This window comes from Zonotrichia leucophrys, chromosome 15 (genome assembly GCF_028769735.1).
Source record: "Zonotrichia leucophrys gambelii isolate GWCS_2022_RI chromosome 15, RI_Zleu_2.0, whole genome shotgun sequence".
NCBI classification, from domain to species: domain Eukaryota; kingdom Metazoa; phylum Chordata; class Aves; order Passeriformes; family Passerellidae; genus Zonotrichia; species Zonotrichia leucophrys.
The window spans coordinates 2,712,369-2,726,623 of record NC_088185.1 but is presented as its reverse complement, the minus strand read 5'-3'; the positions used below and the strand labels follow the sequence as shown (position 1 = coordinate 2,726,623).

The 14,255-nt window shown below is 49.6% G+C and overlaps 1 protein-coding gene across 4 annotated transcripts; it reads right to left on the bottom strand.

Moving 5' to 3' along the window:
• Nucleotides 1-97: 97 nt before the first annotated feature.
• On the bottom strand, nt 98-14,218 carry RNF34 (ring finger protein 34). Of its 4 annotated transcripts, XM_064727345.1 has the most exons (7): nt 14,076-14,218; nt 13,285-13,361; nt 5,416-5,634; nt 3,730-4,113; nt 3,353-3,406; nt 2,926-3,127; nt 98-1,876 (listed from the first exon to the last, which is right to left on the bottom strand). In XM_064727345.1, exons 2-7 carry the CDS (start codon nt 13,294-13,296, stop codon nt 1,689-1,691), a joined length of 1,059 nt encoding a protein of 352 aa, XP_064583415.1. In that variant the 5' UTR covers nt 13,297-13,361; nt 14,076-14,218; the 3' UTR covers nt 98-1,688. The 4 variants fall into 4 exon arrangements, with proteins under 4 accessions (XP_064583415.1, XP_064583416.1, XP_064583417.1 ...); XM_064727346.1 differs by lacking the exons at nt 13,285-13,361; nt 14,076-14,218 and adding an exon at nt 9,587-9,700; XM_064727347.1 differs by lacking the exons at nt 13,285-13,361; nt 14,076-14,218 and adding an exon at nt 9,004-9,374.
• Between the last annotated feature and the right edge of the window lie 37 nt (nt 14,219-14,255).

The window sequence follows — 14,255 nt, the reverse complement described above, 5'->3', positions numbered from 1 at the left end:
ATGTAACAGGGATGTAACCCTGACAGCCTGAGACCACGAACACTGGAGCTGAGGAACCCCAGCACTGCCAGGGCTGCGTAAGAAAAGAGACAGAGGCTGAGAGAGCCCATCACCCATCTTTATTGAGTCCGAGTGCTAATGAGCAGCATGGAAATAACACCGAGGGCATGTCTGTCTTCATTAGCCTCCCCTCTGGACAGACTCCAGGAATTAAGTACCTTTAAAAAGTTACTTCTAAAAAATAAAGCCATTGAGAGGTTTGCTCCCTTCTGAAAAATACCCAGTAGAGCTTGGAGCTGTGTTTTGTGTGAGGAGGAGCTGCTTTCTCTCTTCCAAACCAGCTTAAGGATTCACAAAAATAAGAGCAGGTGCCAGTGCAGCACAGGTCCAGTTCTCAGGTCCTGCACCCTCAGCCAGCACAGCCTTGGCTCTGGAACTTTGCTGCCACATGGGAAATCAAAGAAGAAACTGTACATTTAACCAACTCTGCTTAAAGAGTAGCTGGACACACACGGTCCTTCCTCACCTCTTTTTTACAGTGAGTTCCACCAATCCCAGTTGTGGCCATGCTTGGTCCAAGGCTCCTCCTCTTGCTGCTCCCTCCCCCAGGTCACTGCTCACAGCCATCCCACAGGGCCCCTGACAGCTCCTGCTCTGAGAGGAGCTGGGCCCCAGCTCATGGCACAAAGCTCAGCCTGACCCTGGGCCCAGGGCTGGCAGCAATACTGGGATGCTGGTTTGGGTGACTTGGCTTTGGGTGAAAGTCCATGAACAGAGAATTGAAACAAAAGCTGACCCTGCTCCTGCCTCCCCTCCCCAGTTAAGGTCAGGAACGCTGTACATTCCACGTTAGCAGCACGGAGCTGGTGCCCCTGGGCAGGATTCACAGTAACATCAGGCTGTCGGCACATGGAGTACAATCATCACAGGTTCATAGTTACAACAGGCATGAGCGGATTAAGGACCACGCTAACATGGTTTACCAGAGTAACCTTTCTTACAAAAATAGTTTATTCCTAAACTAAAAACCACTCAGTTACTGGTTTTTGGAGGCCACCAGGCAGAGCCCAGCGCGGCCCCTGAGCCCTGCAGAGTGATGGAGTGCTTTGTACACTGACAGAGAACAGCCAAGACAGCACACGTGTCATGACAGACATTCAGAGGGAGCAATCAGCACAAAGCAAGATTGCTTAAGGGCTTCAGTGCGGGAACAGTTCATGGCAGTGCTTCCTAAGCTGTGTCCGAGCCAGCGGGCAGCCGGGCCCTCGAACAGATACATTCTATCGTTAGGGAAAAGCTGAATAATCAACTGATATATTCATTGCTTCTAATGCACTAGACAACACCACAGGCTAACAGGCTCAAGCAGAGGTGTTTGCTGACCACTTGCCGAGTGCTGAATGCATAAGGACAGGTGAGATTCTTCAGAAGAGAGCAAGAACTGCTGTAAACAGTTTGACTCCAACAATCTGTGGGGCTGTAAGGTCAGTGGGGCAGCACCTGGGCCTGCCCAGCCCTGCGCTGCAGGAGCTGCTTGGAAAACCTTTCACCAACTTCTACATGAGGATGTTGAAAAGGCCGAGTTTAACCAACACGAGAAAGCTGCAGTGCCCAGGGCGCAGCGCTCAGCCCTGCCCACAGGAGCCCTGCCCACAGGAGCCCTGCCCGGGGCACGGGGGAGGGCTGCGTTAGGATTTGAAGACGTGCACGGCCCGCACGACGTACTGCCGGCAGATGGGGCACTCGCTCATCCTCTTGCCGCACTTGGTGCAGGTGACCATGTGGCCGCACTCCAGCAGCACGCAGTCGATCACGGCGTCCATGCAGATCCGGCACAGGCTGTCGTCGTCCTCGTTCAGCTGCATCCTCTCCCCCTCTGCAAACAACACAGAGGGAGGTCACGGCTCTGGGCCCTGCACAGCCAGGGCAGCTCCAGCCCAGCCATGCTCCGTCCCCTCACATCAACTTTTTTAACCCCCAGTATGAATTAATTTGTTTTCCTTCACAAAGAAGCAAAGAAATCAGAACTAGAAAGCCCCTCAAGTGAACATCCAATATTTGGCTTCATTCTTTAAACTCAAACTGTTCTCAATTCAGAATGTAATGACTGCACAATAATGTGCTGGATTAAAATTCAGAGCATGTTGCTTTTCTGTGTCAGAGCTCAGTGCCTGGCAGAACACTTTCCTCAGAAGATTAAACACAACAATAATAAAGCACACTAAGAAGCAGAAGCCTTAAGTAGGCCATAAAGGTGGCAGAAGTGAATAAAACCTGTCAAGTTTCATTGCATGTAGTCACCATCCCCATCAACAACTGAACATTCCATCAGATCATGGCAAAAAAAATAAACCTTAAGTTTACAGGTTTTTTCCCAAGTTTTGTGTGAGCAAGAATTGGTCTGAGGACAAATTACACAAGTGAAAGACTCCAACTGCTGCGTGGAACAGAGGGCAGAGCAGCAGCCACAGAACCACCTTATGAAAATGTGGACTGAGAGCAAAGCCCTTGGACTTTTGTCACTGTAGATTTTAATTCTGCAGTACCAGACCTGACCTGACCTGCACAGCTACAGAGCAGCTCTGGCTAAAGCCCTGTGAAACCCAGCAAAGCACAGGGAGGTGCCAAGTTCCAGTTCTCTGAGGAACCAGTTCTCAGTTGAGCAATTTCAGCCTCACTGTGAAAGCTGAGCTCTCCAAGCTTTGCAGGAAAGTCTCAAAAACCAGCACAATCCTGGAAAGCTTTGTTTAATCACTACAGCCATGCTCAGCTACTCTCTAGGGGCACCCTGCATTGTTAAAACACATTTTCCAGGTGTTCCAGCAGAGCAGACAGAGGTCAGAACCAAGTTCTTCCACTGGCAGAACCAAACCAGAAACCACAAACTCAGTAGTCCTAAGAAAGAAGACATAAAGATAAACCTACGTGTCTTGTGGTTCTCCTCATTCTCTCTGTACAGTCTGCTCACTTTTTCCACAAGCTCCCATTTTTCACAGCATCCTGAGTAGTTGACAAAGTTGCAGGCGAGGATTTCCTTCAGCTGCCGCACGCTCATCCCTTCGATGTCCTCCAGGCTGGAGATGTCGGACAGGGAGGCCCTGGCTCTCTTCCTGCCCAGCCCCGGGGTCTGAAACACAGCACGAGGGAGGCTTTAACTGCCCTGGCTACTTCAGAGCACCCGAAGCTGCAGCAGCTTGGCTAAAGCTCCATTCTTTCTGAAGCCAGCGTGTGCAGACATTCACTGCCAGACACAGCAAACTCTGGAACAACCAGAGCACGAGGCCGAATGTTGGCAGAGATAAAAACACTTTATGGTGTCACATGCCAAAAATCCATTCTTTGGATATCTCACCTGCTCTTCTGCACTTTCTTCTTCTTCATTATTTACAGATGTTTCAGTTTGTCCCTGTGTACAAAATGAAACTCATCAGGATAAAAACCCATGTTATTCCCTTATAAAACACTTTCCTTCCTTCCAAGGTGATCTCAGGTGACAATGAAATGACATTTTGAAGTTCCAGCTGCTACTAATCATTCCAGGTTTAAGTCACTTCTGACATGAACCAGGAACCTTTGCTAATTATCTCCAGCTTTCAGATGCAGGGTACAAAAGGCATTTTTCCTGTCCCTCCAAACTGTACCAATTGGTGGTTTATTTTCAATGGATACATAACTATTAAAGACAATATCTAAACTAAAGCAAAGCATGAACCACGTTAAGCACTGTACCCGTGCAGGTGCTGCACTCCCTGTGCTGCCCCTCCTGCTGGGCAGCTCTCCTGGGCTGCCCACGGAGCCGGAGAAGGGGTGGCTGAAGAAGGCCGAGCTCTGGGAGCGCGCCGAGCGCAGGCTGCCAGCGTCCATGTCCTGCTCTGTCCCCAGCCCGTGGTGGCACAGCACCAGCTCCACCAGGTCCTCCTTCTCCCTGCAGGTGTCCGTGGGGATGTTCCTGAGGAGCAGGTACTGCCGCAGATCCTTCACTTTCAGTCTCATCAGCTGAGGCCGCTGGAAGGCCGTTTCTTGCAGCAGGTGACAGGTGGAACATCTCCTGAGATTCTCTTGTAGGACTGAACAAACTGAGCAAAAATCCTTTTTGCAGTCACAGCACACGTGCTGAGGGGAAAGGAGGGAACCATTCAGCTCTGGCTCACAGGAAACAAACCCAGGCCCTGCTCTCTCCTTCTCCAGGCTACAGAATTTCCTATCAGCTCTTCCACTGGCAGTTGTGACAGACAGAACTTTAAAGATTTAAACACAGACAACTGCCCTGTCAGTTTTGCAAGTGTTCCAAGGGAGTCCCTCGCTCTTCTGGCAGTACTGAAGCTGATTTGAGGTTTTAGTGAGGTTTTACTTGAGTAATAAAGTACTCAAGTTGTAGTTTAGACAACAAACAAAACTAAAACTAATTTTATGGTCTGTTAAAGTACTTCTGAATATACTGTCACTGCTCCTTTCATGTGTGTAAAACAACAGGAAAACCCCAAACTTTAGAGAACCTCCTGCTTCCTCAAGTGATTGCAAGAAGTCAAAGTCACCTCACATGTGATGAATCACATGGGAGGGAAACACTCCCAAAGCCCAGATGTCACTTCTGAAGAGAGCTCTGTTCAAAGGACTCACAATACACAAAAGATGGAATAGGCAAGGCTGTCAGATTCCAGCTGCTGTGAGCAAACCCAAACTCCTCAAGGTTTTCAGGATTACAAATTAATATTGGCTTCAGAAACCTCCCCACACAACACTTCATTCAATGAAGCCTTGCCATGTGAACAGGACACATAAAGGGAAAACAACACAAACTGAGGGCAGAGGCTTCATCTGAAAGAGCTGCAGAGGATTCGGTCACTGAGGGGGCAAAATAGCAATCCTGGACAGCTGTGATACACAGAAATAATAAAATAATCTCAGTTTTATTTATCTGCATTAACACACCAACCTGCCTCCCAAAGAAGGAAGAGGCTGCTGGAGCACAACAGCCTTGAGCAGAACTAAAGCTGGTCAGGAAACACCCAGAACTGCATGAGAACTTCCAGAAAAACTCTAATACTGTACTGTGAGTTTTTAACTTTTCATCACCCAGTTTGTTCACTCCAGTACTCAAGCACTGTTTGGACCCATCTTCAAAACTTAATTTGCTTTTTGTTCAAGATTCTGAAGGTAACACATTTATCTTACAAATCAGAGCCCATTAATTTCCAGGCCAGCCCAGATCCAACGTGTTGCTGACTAATGAACATCAGACTTACTAACTCCTAATCCTGGTTGACAATAGTTTTTTGTGACCTCAGAATAAGGCATTCCTCCCTCCCTGAGGCCTGTATGTGCCCCAGGTTTCTGAGAAAAACACTCATCTCCCAGTATGCCACAGATGAGTTCAGAAGTGTAAAAATCCAGTGCAATAGGAAACATACTCACTTTTTTCCTGAAAACTGAGAAGGAAAGTCCACAGGCCTTGCAGACGATGTTGGTGCTGGCTGCAGCAGGAGCTGGATAAGCTGAGAAGCCCGTGCTTGGTGTGAACCTGAAGGGACCAGCACCTCCCCCAAAGCCAGCCTGCTGGCCACGCACTGCCCCCGTGCCCATGACTTCATTCAGCAGCCCGCAGCAGGAAGCCCACATGGAAGTAGCTCCCGCCTGCAAACAGCACAGAGCAGCACAGAGGGTCAGGATGTGGAGCCCCATCAGATGGGAGCTGCTGTGAGGAGCTGCTTCACTCCATCTGTCACCACCCCAGAGCACGGGGTGCCAATCCCAGAGCCAGGGATCCCAGCACGGTCAGGGTGGGCCAGAGCAGCTCCACAACAGCTGAAATCCAGAGTGGGACAGGTTTGCCCTGGCAGGACAGGGAGCTCACACTGGGACAGGTTTGCCCTGGCAGGACAGGGAGCTCACACTGGGACAGGTTTGTCTGTGCAGGATAAATAGCTCACAGTGGGGACAGGTTTGTCTGTGCAGCACAGGGAGCTCACACTGGGACAGGTTTGTCTGTGCAGGACAGGGAGCTCACACTGGACAGGTTTGCCCTGGCAGGACAGGGAGCTCACACTGGGACAGGTTTGTCTGTGCAGCACAGGGAGCTCACACTGGGACAGGTTTGTCTGTGCAGCACAGGGAGCTCACACTGGACAGGTTTGCCCTGGCAGGACAGGGAGCTCACACTGGGACAGGTTTGTCTGTGCAGCACAGGGAGCTCACACTGGGACAGGTTTGTCTGTGCAGCACAGGGAGCTCACACTGGGACAGGTTTGTCTGTGCAGGACAGGGAGCTCACACTGGACAGGTCTGTCTGTGCAGGACAGGGAGCTCACAGTGGGACAGGTTTGTCTGTGCAGGATAAATAGCTCACACTGGACAGGTCTGTCTGTGCAGCACAGGGAGCTCACACTGGGACAGGTTTGCCCTGGCAGGACAGGGAGCTCACACTGGGACAGGTTTGCCCTGGCAGGACAGGGAGCTCACACTGGGACAGGTCTGTCTGTGCAGCACAGGGAGCTCACACTGGGACAGGTTTGTCTGTGCAGGACAGGGAGCTCACACTGGGACAGGTCTGTCTGTGCAGCACAGGGAGCTCACACTGGACAGGTCTGTCTGTGCAGGACAGGGAGCTCACACTGGGACAGGTTTGTCTGTGCAGGACAGGGAGCTCACAGGGGGACAGGTCTGTCTGTGCAGGACAGGGAGCTCACACTGGGACAGGTTTGTCTGTGCAGCACAGGGAGCTCACACTGGGACAGGTCTGTCTGTGCAGCACAGGGAGCTCACACTGGGACAGGTTTGTCTGTGCAGCACAGGGAGCTCACACTGGGACAGGTTTGCCCTGGCAGGACAGGGAGCTCACACTGGACAGGTCTGTCTGTGCAGCACAGGGAGCTCACACTGGGACAGGTCTGTCTGTGCAGCACAGGGAGCTCACACTGGGACAGGTTTGTCTGTGCAGGACAGGGAGCTCACACTCACACTCCCCTGCTGGAGAATCCCCACAGACAGAGGCAGCATTTGAGCAGTGATGCAACAGCAGAGCAAGAAGAAGTGGCTGACAGCCCATGGCAGGTGAGGGGACAGGCACAAACAGCAGAAAACTTCTCGTGATTAATGCACAAGTGTCCCTGCAGGATCTGCTCCAGAGCTCACCCAGCTCTGCGTGACTCACAACAAAACTCTCTCTCAAATAACATTCCTGGCTTTCAAACTTGAAGGTAATTACAGTCTGGTTTCACTGACAAGGAAACATTTTTCAAGATCTCCCTGAACCTCGTTTTGTTGCCTTACTGAATGTCTAACAAAAGTTAAAATAAATCTAACTAAACTTATTTTCTACTGATTGTATTTCAGTTTTGAGTCACATAAAACAGTGGAAATTCTGAACACATAAACAAAGTGCTGCTTTTTATCCCTGGAAGCCCGAGGCACTTGATTCCCTATCAAAAGCTCATATTCTACTAAAAGGTGGAATTTGGACTCCAAGCTGGGCAGGTCACAAGTTTAATCACTGTCAGGTGGCTCCCTGAGACCTGCTGGAAAAAACACGAGGGGCAAACAGAACCACTGAAAGGAAACTGAGGGGTACAACTTCCTTTATATACAATTATTTTTTCATACTTTTTTCTTTAACAGCTGTTCTCTTTTTCAAATAATTGCTTTTGAGACTTTTAAATCTTGCTGTAAAACCCCAACCAACCAGAACACACAGACTTCAGCTCTGTAACGTGGTGCTTTAATTCCCGGTGTAATTTCTAGATGACATTTCTAGATTCCTACACTAATTTCGAGGTGAAGTTGCCCATTTGCCCTGAACTGAACACAATCCTCTTACAATTGTGGGAACTTCATGCCAGAACAATGGGGATGGGCCAGAATGTCTCCTTTCCAACCACAGAGCACAGAAGGTACGAACAGGAGCTTCAGTTACAACACCAAATATACATTCTAATGAAATGTTAAACCCACTCATCATTGTGGGTATTTCAAGAGCAGAACTCACACTGGTGCAGGGAGAGCCCTCGGTGCCCTGGGCACCCCAGGAGAGCTCCCCAGCCCTTCCCTGACTCCAGGGAGCTCACAATGCTCACCCCAGCCCCAAAGCAAAGCTTCTTTTATACTTCTCCATTATAAGCACTGTGGAAATGCATTAATATTAATTTTCCCTGGACAAAAACTAATTATCCTGGTTTATTAGGCAAGAGGAATTAACTTTCCAGAAATACTTCCTGAAAACCAATGACAGTCCAGCAGAGCTCTGAGTTTAAAACTTGGAACTTCTGAAAAATACCTCCTCTCATCTTAGGGGAAAGCTGTAACACAATCATTCCTCTCACTCATCACCTCTTCTTCAAAACTGAGGAGCTAATTAGTATCTAAAACATTTTAAAGCAGCCACATATAAATAACAGAAAAATAAAATAATGAACCAAACGGATCTGTCAAAATTCAACTTCCATTTTCCACAACTCCCGGGGTCACAGCAGCAGCAGCAGGACACACAATGACCAAAAGGACATGAGACATCTGATCCCACAACCCTGGCCTGAGTTTCACACCTGCTTCTTGGACTTATTTCATTCCAGAGCCTGTAACAACTGTTCAGACATCACTGTCAGCACCAAACATATACATTTTTAGGAACTTTTTGTTACTCGTTTTGGACACACTGAAGTTGTTGATATCAAACAGAAAATCTCTTTATCTTGCTGCCAACCACCCACTCAAGGTGAAAGGCAGGGCTACGTGGGCATACATTTTCTCCTTAACCCACGTCACCTGTGGATTCCTTCTGCGCCCTCAGGTCATTAACTGATAATTGAATTACGGTGTCTAGACTCTCCATATTGCTCTGCAGAAGAAATGGCACCGTGCTGAAAAGCACCAACACAACACACAAATTAAACACGCTAAAACAAATAATCCCTCCCTTGAGAATTGATCAAAACATTCCCAATTTCTGCACCAAAACCTTCAGTCTCCACTTCATGGACAAGCTGCCATCGGTATCGTCCCTCCCCATACCTTATGTGCATCTCAAAGGAGCAAAATCCTGCGTTCAACTTCTCTGCTGCGTTTTCAGCTTTAAGGGTGTTGTTACCTGGCAGGGATTTCACCTGCTGCTCCTGACACACCTGTACAACCCGGGTGTGCTACCCAAGCCGCAGAACGACACGAGAGCGATGGGAGGGATTTATTTGTAATCATTTAAACTGAAACTTCCTCTGTGCATCCACCTTTGGACGAAGCAAAGCTTTTCCGGGACGGCTCAAGAGCCCCGGGCGGGACGCGGCGCCTCAGGGAGGGACCGGGGCTGCGGGAGCCGCCGCTGAGCCCCTCACGGGCCCGGCCCGGCCCTGCCCGGCCGCTGACTCAGCGCGGGCCCCTCGGCTCGGCCTCAGCCCGGGCTCCCCTCACAGCGCGCCGGGACGGCGGCCGCGGCCTGAGGCGAGCCGGGAGGGGCGGCCCGGCCCGGACATCCCGCCGGGCTCCCGGCCCCGTTACCCTCCCCGTTTCGCCCCCTCCTCCTTCCTCCCTCCCTTGCTGGCCAAGGCAGAGGCGCTGTCCCAGCCGGCCGCGCCCCTCACCTTCACGGCCCCCCCCTCACCTTCATGGCCGCTCCCGCCGCTCCAGCACCGCGTCACCCCCGCCCCGCAACGACCCCGCCGGGCCGCCGCTCGGAGGGCGGGCCCTGCCGCCGCGCCGCACGCCATTGGCTGCCGCGCAGCCACGCCGCGCGCCTATTGGCTGCTGCGCCCCGACGGCGAGCGGGAGCGACCAATGGGAGCAGAGGACACGGCGGGGCCGAGGGGGCGCGGAAATGCCCCGAGCGGGGCCGGGACACGCGGGGGCACCGAGGGTGGCACCGATGGGAGCCGAGGGTGGCAGCGGTGGGAGCCGAGGCTGTGGGAGCTGTGTGCAGCACAGGACACTGAGAGGGGTTCTCATCCATCCATGCCAGCTCCTCCAAGCGGTGCCAGGAGGATGGTGCCAGGCTCTTTCTGGTGGTGCCCAGTGACAGCATGAAGAGGAATGGCCATAAATGAAAACAAGAAGTTCCAGCTCAGCATGAGGAAGAGCTGCTCTCCATGCAGGGTGCAGAGCACTGGAGCTGCCCAGGGAGGCCGTGGATTGCCCCTCTGTGGAGCCTCCGGTGCCACCCCTGCCATGGCAGGGACACCTCCCACTGCCCCAGGCCGCTCCAGGCCCTGTCCTGGCCTGGGCACTGCCAGGGATCCGGGGGCAGCCACAGCTTCCCTGGGCACCCTGTGCCCACCTATGAGTAAAGAATTTCCCCCTAACACCAAACCAAATCCACACTCTATCAGTTCTATTCTACCAAACCCCTTAGTGAAAATATGTATTATTTTAAAATATTTATTATTTTTATTATTATCAATAAAATATTTAATTATATATTAAATATTGATATATTTATATAATAGAAATATTTATATGTAACATATATTTTATATATAATGTAAATATTATATCTTTTATATATAAAGTAATATAAATAAAAATATAATATATAATATATAATATATAATATATAATATATAATATATAATATATAATATATAATATATAATATAGTAAGTATTAATTATAAAAAATATTTAATTCAAAAAATATTTATTATTTTAAAATCCACTTCCAGCGAGCTCCTAGATGCCACTATTATTTTCTCTAGGCTGTGAGTAGAATATATAAATATATAAAATAATAATCACAGATTGCAAGAACTGAAAGCTTTTAACCAGATCACATTAAAAGAAAACCCAGCAGTGCAGACCTGAGCAAGGCTTCAGGAGAGTTTATGTAAGAGCACCCAGGGCCAAGAACCAGGCAGGGCTTTGCCAAAAAGAGGAACAGACAAAAGTGCTGAAAATAAACACAGAGCACAAATCAAATCTACCCCTACAAAGGGTTGGATGCAATCTGCTAATTTCTGCAGGAAGGATCTATTTTTGGAGCAAATGAGATACAAGAAGTGGGTAAAAATGAGAAAAAAATGGTGTGTAATTGTCATGTGAATGCACAGTCCTGGCAGCCTCAGGAGTAAGAGCAGATCCTGCACACAGCCCAACTTCTGGATTTGCCCTGACACCATATTTTAATTCAAAATCAGGTCAACGTTTTTCAGAAATGCTTATGCTCCTTGACAAGCTTTAGATATGCTCTGAACTTGTACACATGACTTAAAAAAAAATGTCATTTTTCCCCAATAATAGCTTGCCATTTTAGTCAAAGTGACAGAAAAAATAGAAAAGCCTTGTGAATACAACACTGGAGCTTACAATGGCACATTCCTCACATTTCTCATGCAAGGGACTGCTTCAAGACACCTTAAAAATATCAGTACAGCTTGGTTTTTAAGAAGTTCTGTGACATCTAAACTCTGACAACTCAGTGTCACCCTTGCAGTACCAGTTATACACAGATTTTTTGTTAATAATATCACATTAAACATGAGAACTCCCCATGCAGTCACTGCAATGGGGTAAAAGCTGCCCCAAACCAAGCAAAACCCAACATTTTCCCATTTTCTCTGTTAAGGATGTGCTAACAAGAAATCCTCCCAAACACAGATGTTCCAGGGAGCACCGTGGGCCTGACAGAGCTGAGATCTGGTGACAGTGCTGGCAGCTGCACTTGCCACTCCTGCCTTCCCTTGGGCAGATCTGCATGAATCATGTCCCCAGCATGTGACTGGAGATGACTTTTCCTGCAGCATGCAGGACTGAAACCACGCTGAGGCTTTGGAAGGAGGCTCTGAACTGTGCCAGCTCCTCCGTGGGTGAAAAGCAGCATTTCAAGAGGTTCTATTAATAAAAGCCTTGCCCTCACTGAGCCTCCAGGACTGTGCCAAAGCAGCATTAAAAGATTTAAATCTATTACTGAGAGATGTCCCATTTCCTTCTGCCACCAAATAACAAGTGACAACGAGCTCTGTAATCCCCCAAGGTTTTACACAGCAGCAGAGCCAGAGGGAGGGAAGGATTCTTCCCAGGAATATTCATTTGGTTTTAATTTAACAATCTGCAACATTTAATTGTAAAGTTAAAAAAGGACAAATTTAATCGCTGGGCTTTATCTGGGGATTCCAGGTTGGATATTAATGGCTGTGGGAAGGATCAGGGAATCACAGAATTGGAGTGGTTTGGGTTGGAAGGGACTCTAAAGATCATTTATTTCCAATCCCCTGCCATGGGCAGGGACACCTTCCCCTATCCCAGACTGCTCCAAGCTCTGGCCTTGGACACCTCCAGGGATCCAGGGCAGCCCCAGCTGCTCTGGGCACCCTGTGCCAGGGCCTCCCTCCCTCACAGGGGGGAATTTCTTCCCAAAATCCCATCCAGCCCTGCCCTCTGCCAGTGGGAGCCATTCCCTGTGTCCTGTCACTCCAGGCCCTTGTCTGTCTCTCTCCATCTCTCTTGTTGCCCCTTCAGGCATTGGGACCCCAAAATTTCTCTTTTCCAGGCTGCAGGACCCCAGTTCTCTCAGCCTTTCCTCACAGGATGCTCCATCCCTCAGCTCATCCTGCTGCCCCCTCTGGCCTCGCTGCTGGCACAGCCTATTTCAGGTGAGACAAAAGATGACTTTCTCAGCTGGGTTACCTAATCCTGGATTTAATGCAACCAAAGTCAGCTCTCATGCTGGGTTTCAGGCGTGAGAGCTGATTTAAATATCCTTTAAAAGTGCATTCTAAATGTTCTCTCTGCCCCACGCATTGTCAGCAGAGCTCACACTCTGGCTCCAGAGCATTGCACAGAACATCAGAACCAGATGTTTGTCATTTCCTCTTGCACAGCCCAGCCTTTATCTGATCCCCTCCCCTCCCTGCCCTGCCCTGCCACGCCAGCAGCTCCGCGTTTCCGCCCAGGCCACCGGGCTTTGCTTTCAGGAAATGTCAGCACATTGACCTTTAAAAGATAATAGCTGCTGTCACTGCTGGGATGTGTGCTCAGACACAGCTCAATGAGTTCATTGAGGGCGAGGAAATGATCATTAATTATGCCAGAAGCAGCAAGCTACAATGTTAAGTTTCTTAAATGCAAATGTATCCTAGGAAATTACCCCCCGCTTGATTTGCCTCCTCCTCCTCCTCTCACCACCCCCAGGCATGAATCAGGAGCAGAGCGATGGAAACCCCCAGGGACATGCAGATGTATAATAATATTGAGTTTTGTTTTGCTCTCACTTACAAAAATGAGAACTATTATAATAATTGGAGTATTTTCTTTGGGAATATGATGCCTTAATGAAGTACTCTAACAAGTTATTGAGAAAATAAAAACTTACATGTGGAAACATCTTTATGGCATCACAATTAACGTGCAGGAAATCCAGAGGGGAGTGAATTCACTCTGTGGTGTTCTCTGTAACATGGAAATGCTTGTGTCAGAGACAGAGAAAATGTATTGGATAGGTGGGTTCATCTAAATTTTACTACATAAAAGATGAAACTTTTTACCCCTGGGCTCTTGACTTGTGGAAACCTCCACCTTGCGGCCTGTGCAGAATTAAACACCATCTCCTTTTAAAACAGACTCTGTTTAGAGAGCTCCCAAAATCAGTAACCCCACCAAGCCACTGCCCATGGTCACCTGTACCTCACCTGGTACAGCTCTGTTAGTCACAGGATAATTAAAGTTAGAAAAGACTTCCAAGACCATCAAGTCCAACCTGTGGCAAATCACCAAACCCCACTGCAAAAAGCTGTGCCTACTTGGTTGTTGGACACTTCCAGCCATGATGACTCCACCGCTTCCCTGGTCAGCCCCTTCCAATGCTTCACCACTCTTTCAGTGAAGAGATTTTTCCTGGTGTCAGCCCTGCCCCTGCCCTGGCCCAGCCTCGGGCCGTTCCCTCTGCTCCTGTCCCTGTTCCCTGGAGCACAGCCCGATCCCCCGGCTGTCCCCTCCTGTCAGGAGCTGTGCAGAGCCCCCTGAGCCTCCTTTGCTCCAGGCTGAGCCCCCTCACAGCTCCCTCAGCCCCTCCAGGGGCTCCAGGCCCTTCCCAGCTCCATTCCCTGCCCTGGACCCGCTCCAGCCCCTCAGAGTCCTGCTCGGCGTGAGGGGCCCAGAACTGACCCCGGGGTTTGCGGAGCCTCAGCAGCGCCAGCACACAGAGAACGTCTGTTCCCTTATCTAGCAGATAACTCCTGAGGGCCGCAGCGGCCCAAGCGCAGCCCATGCCCTCGCTGCACGGCCTGACTGCCATGCAGGGCAGCGCGGGGGAGCAGCCCCGCCTCAGCGCGGACCCTTCTCTCC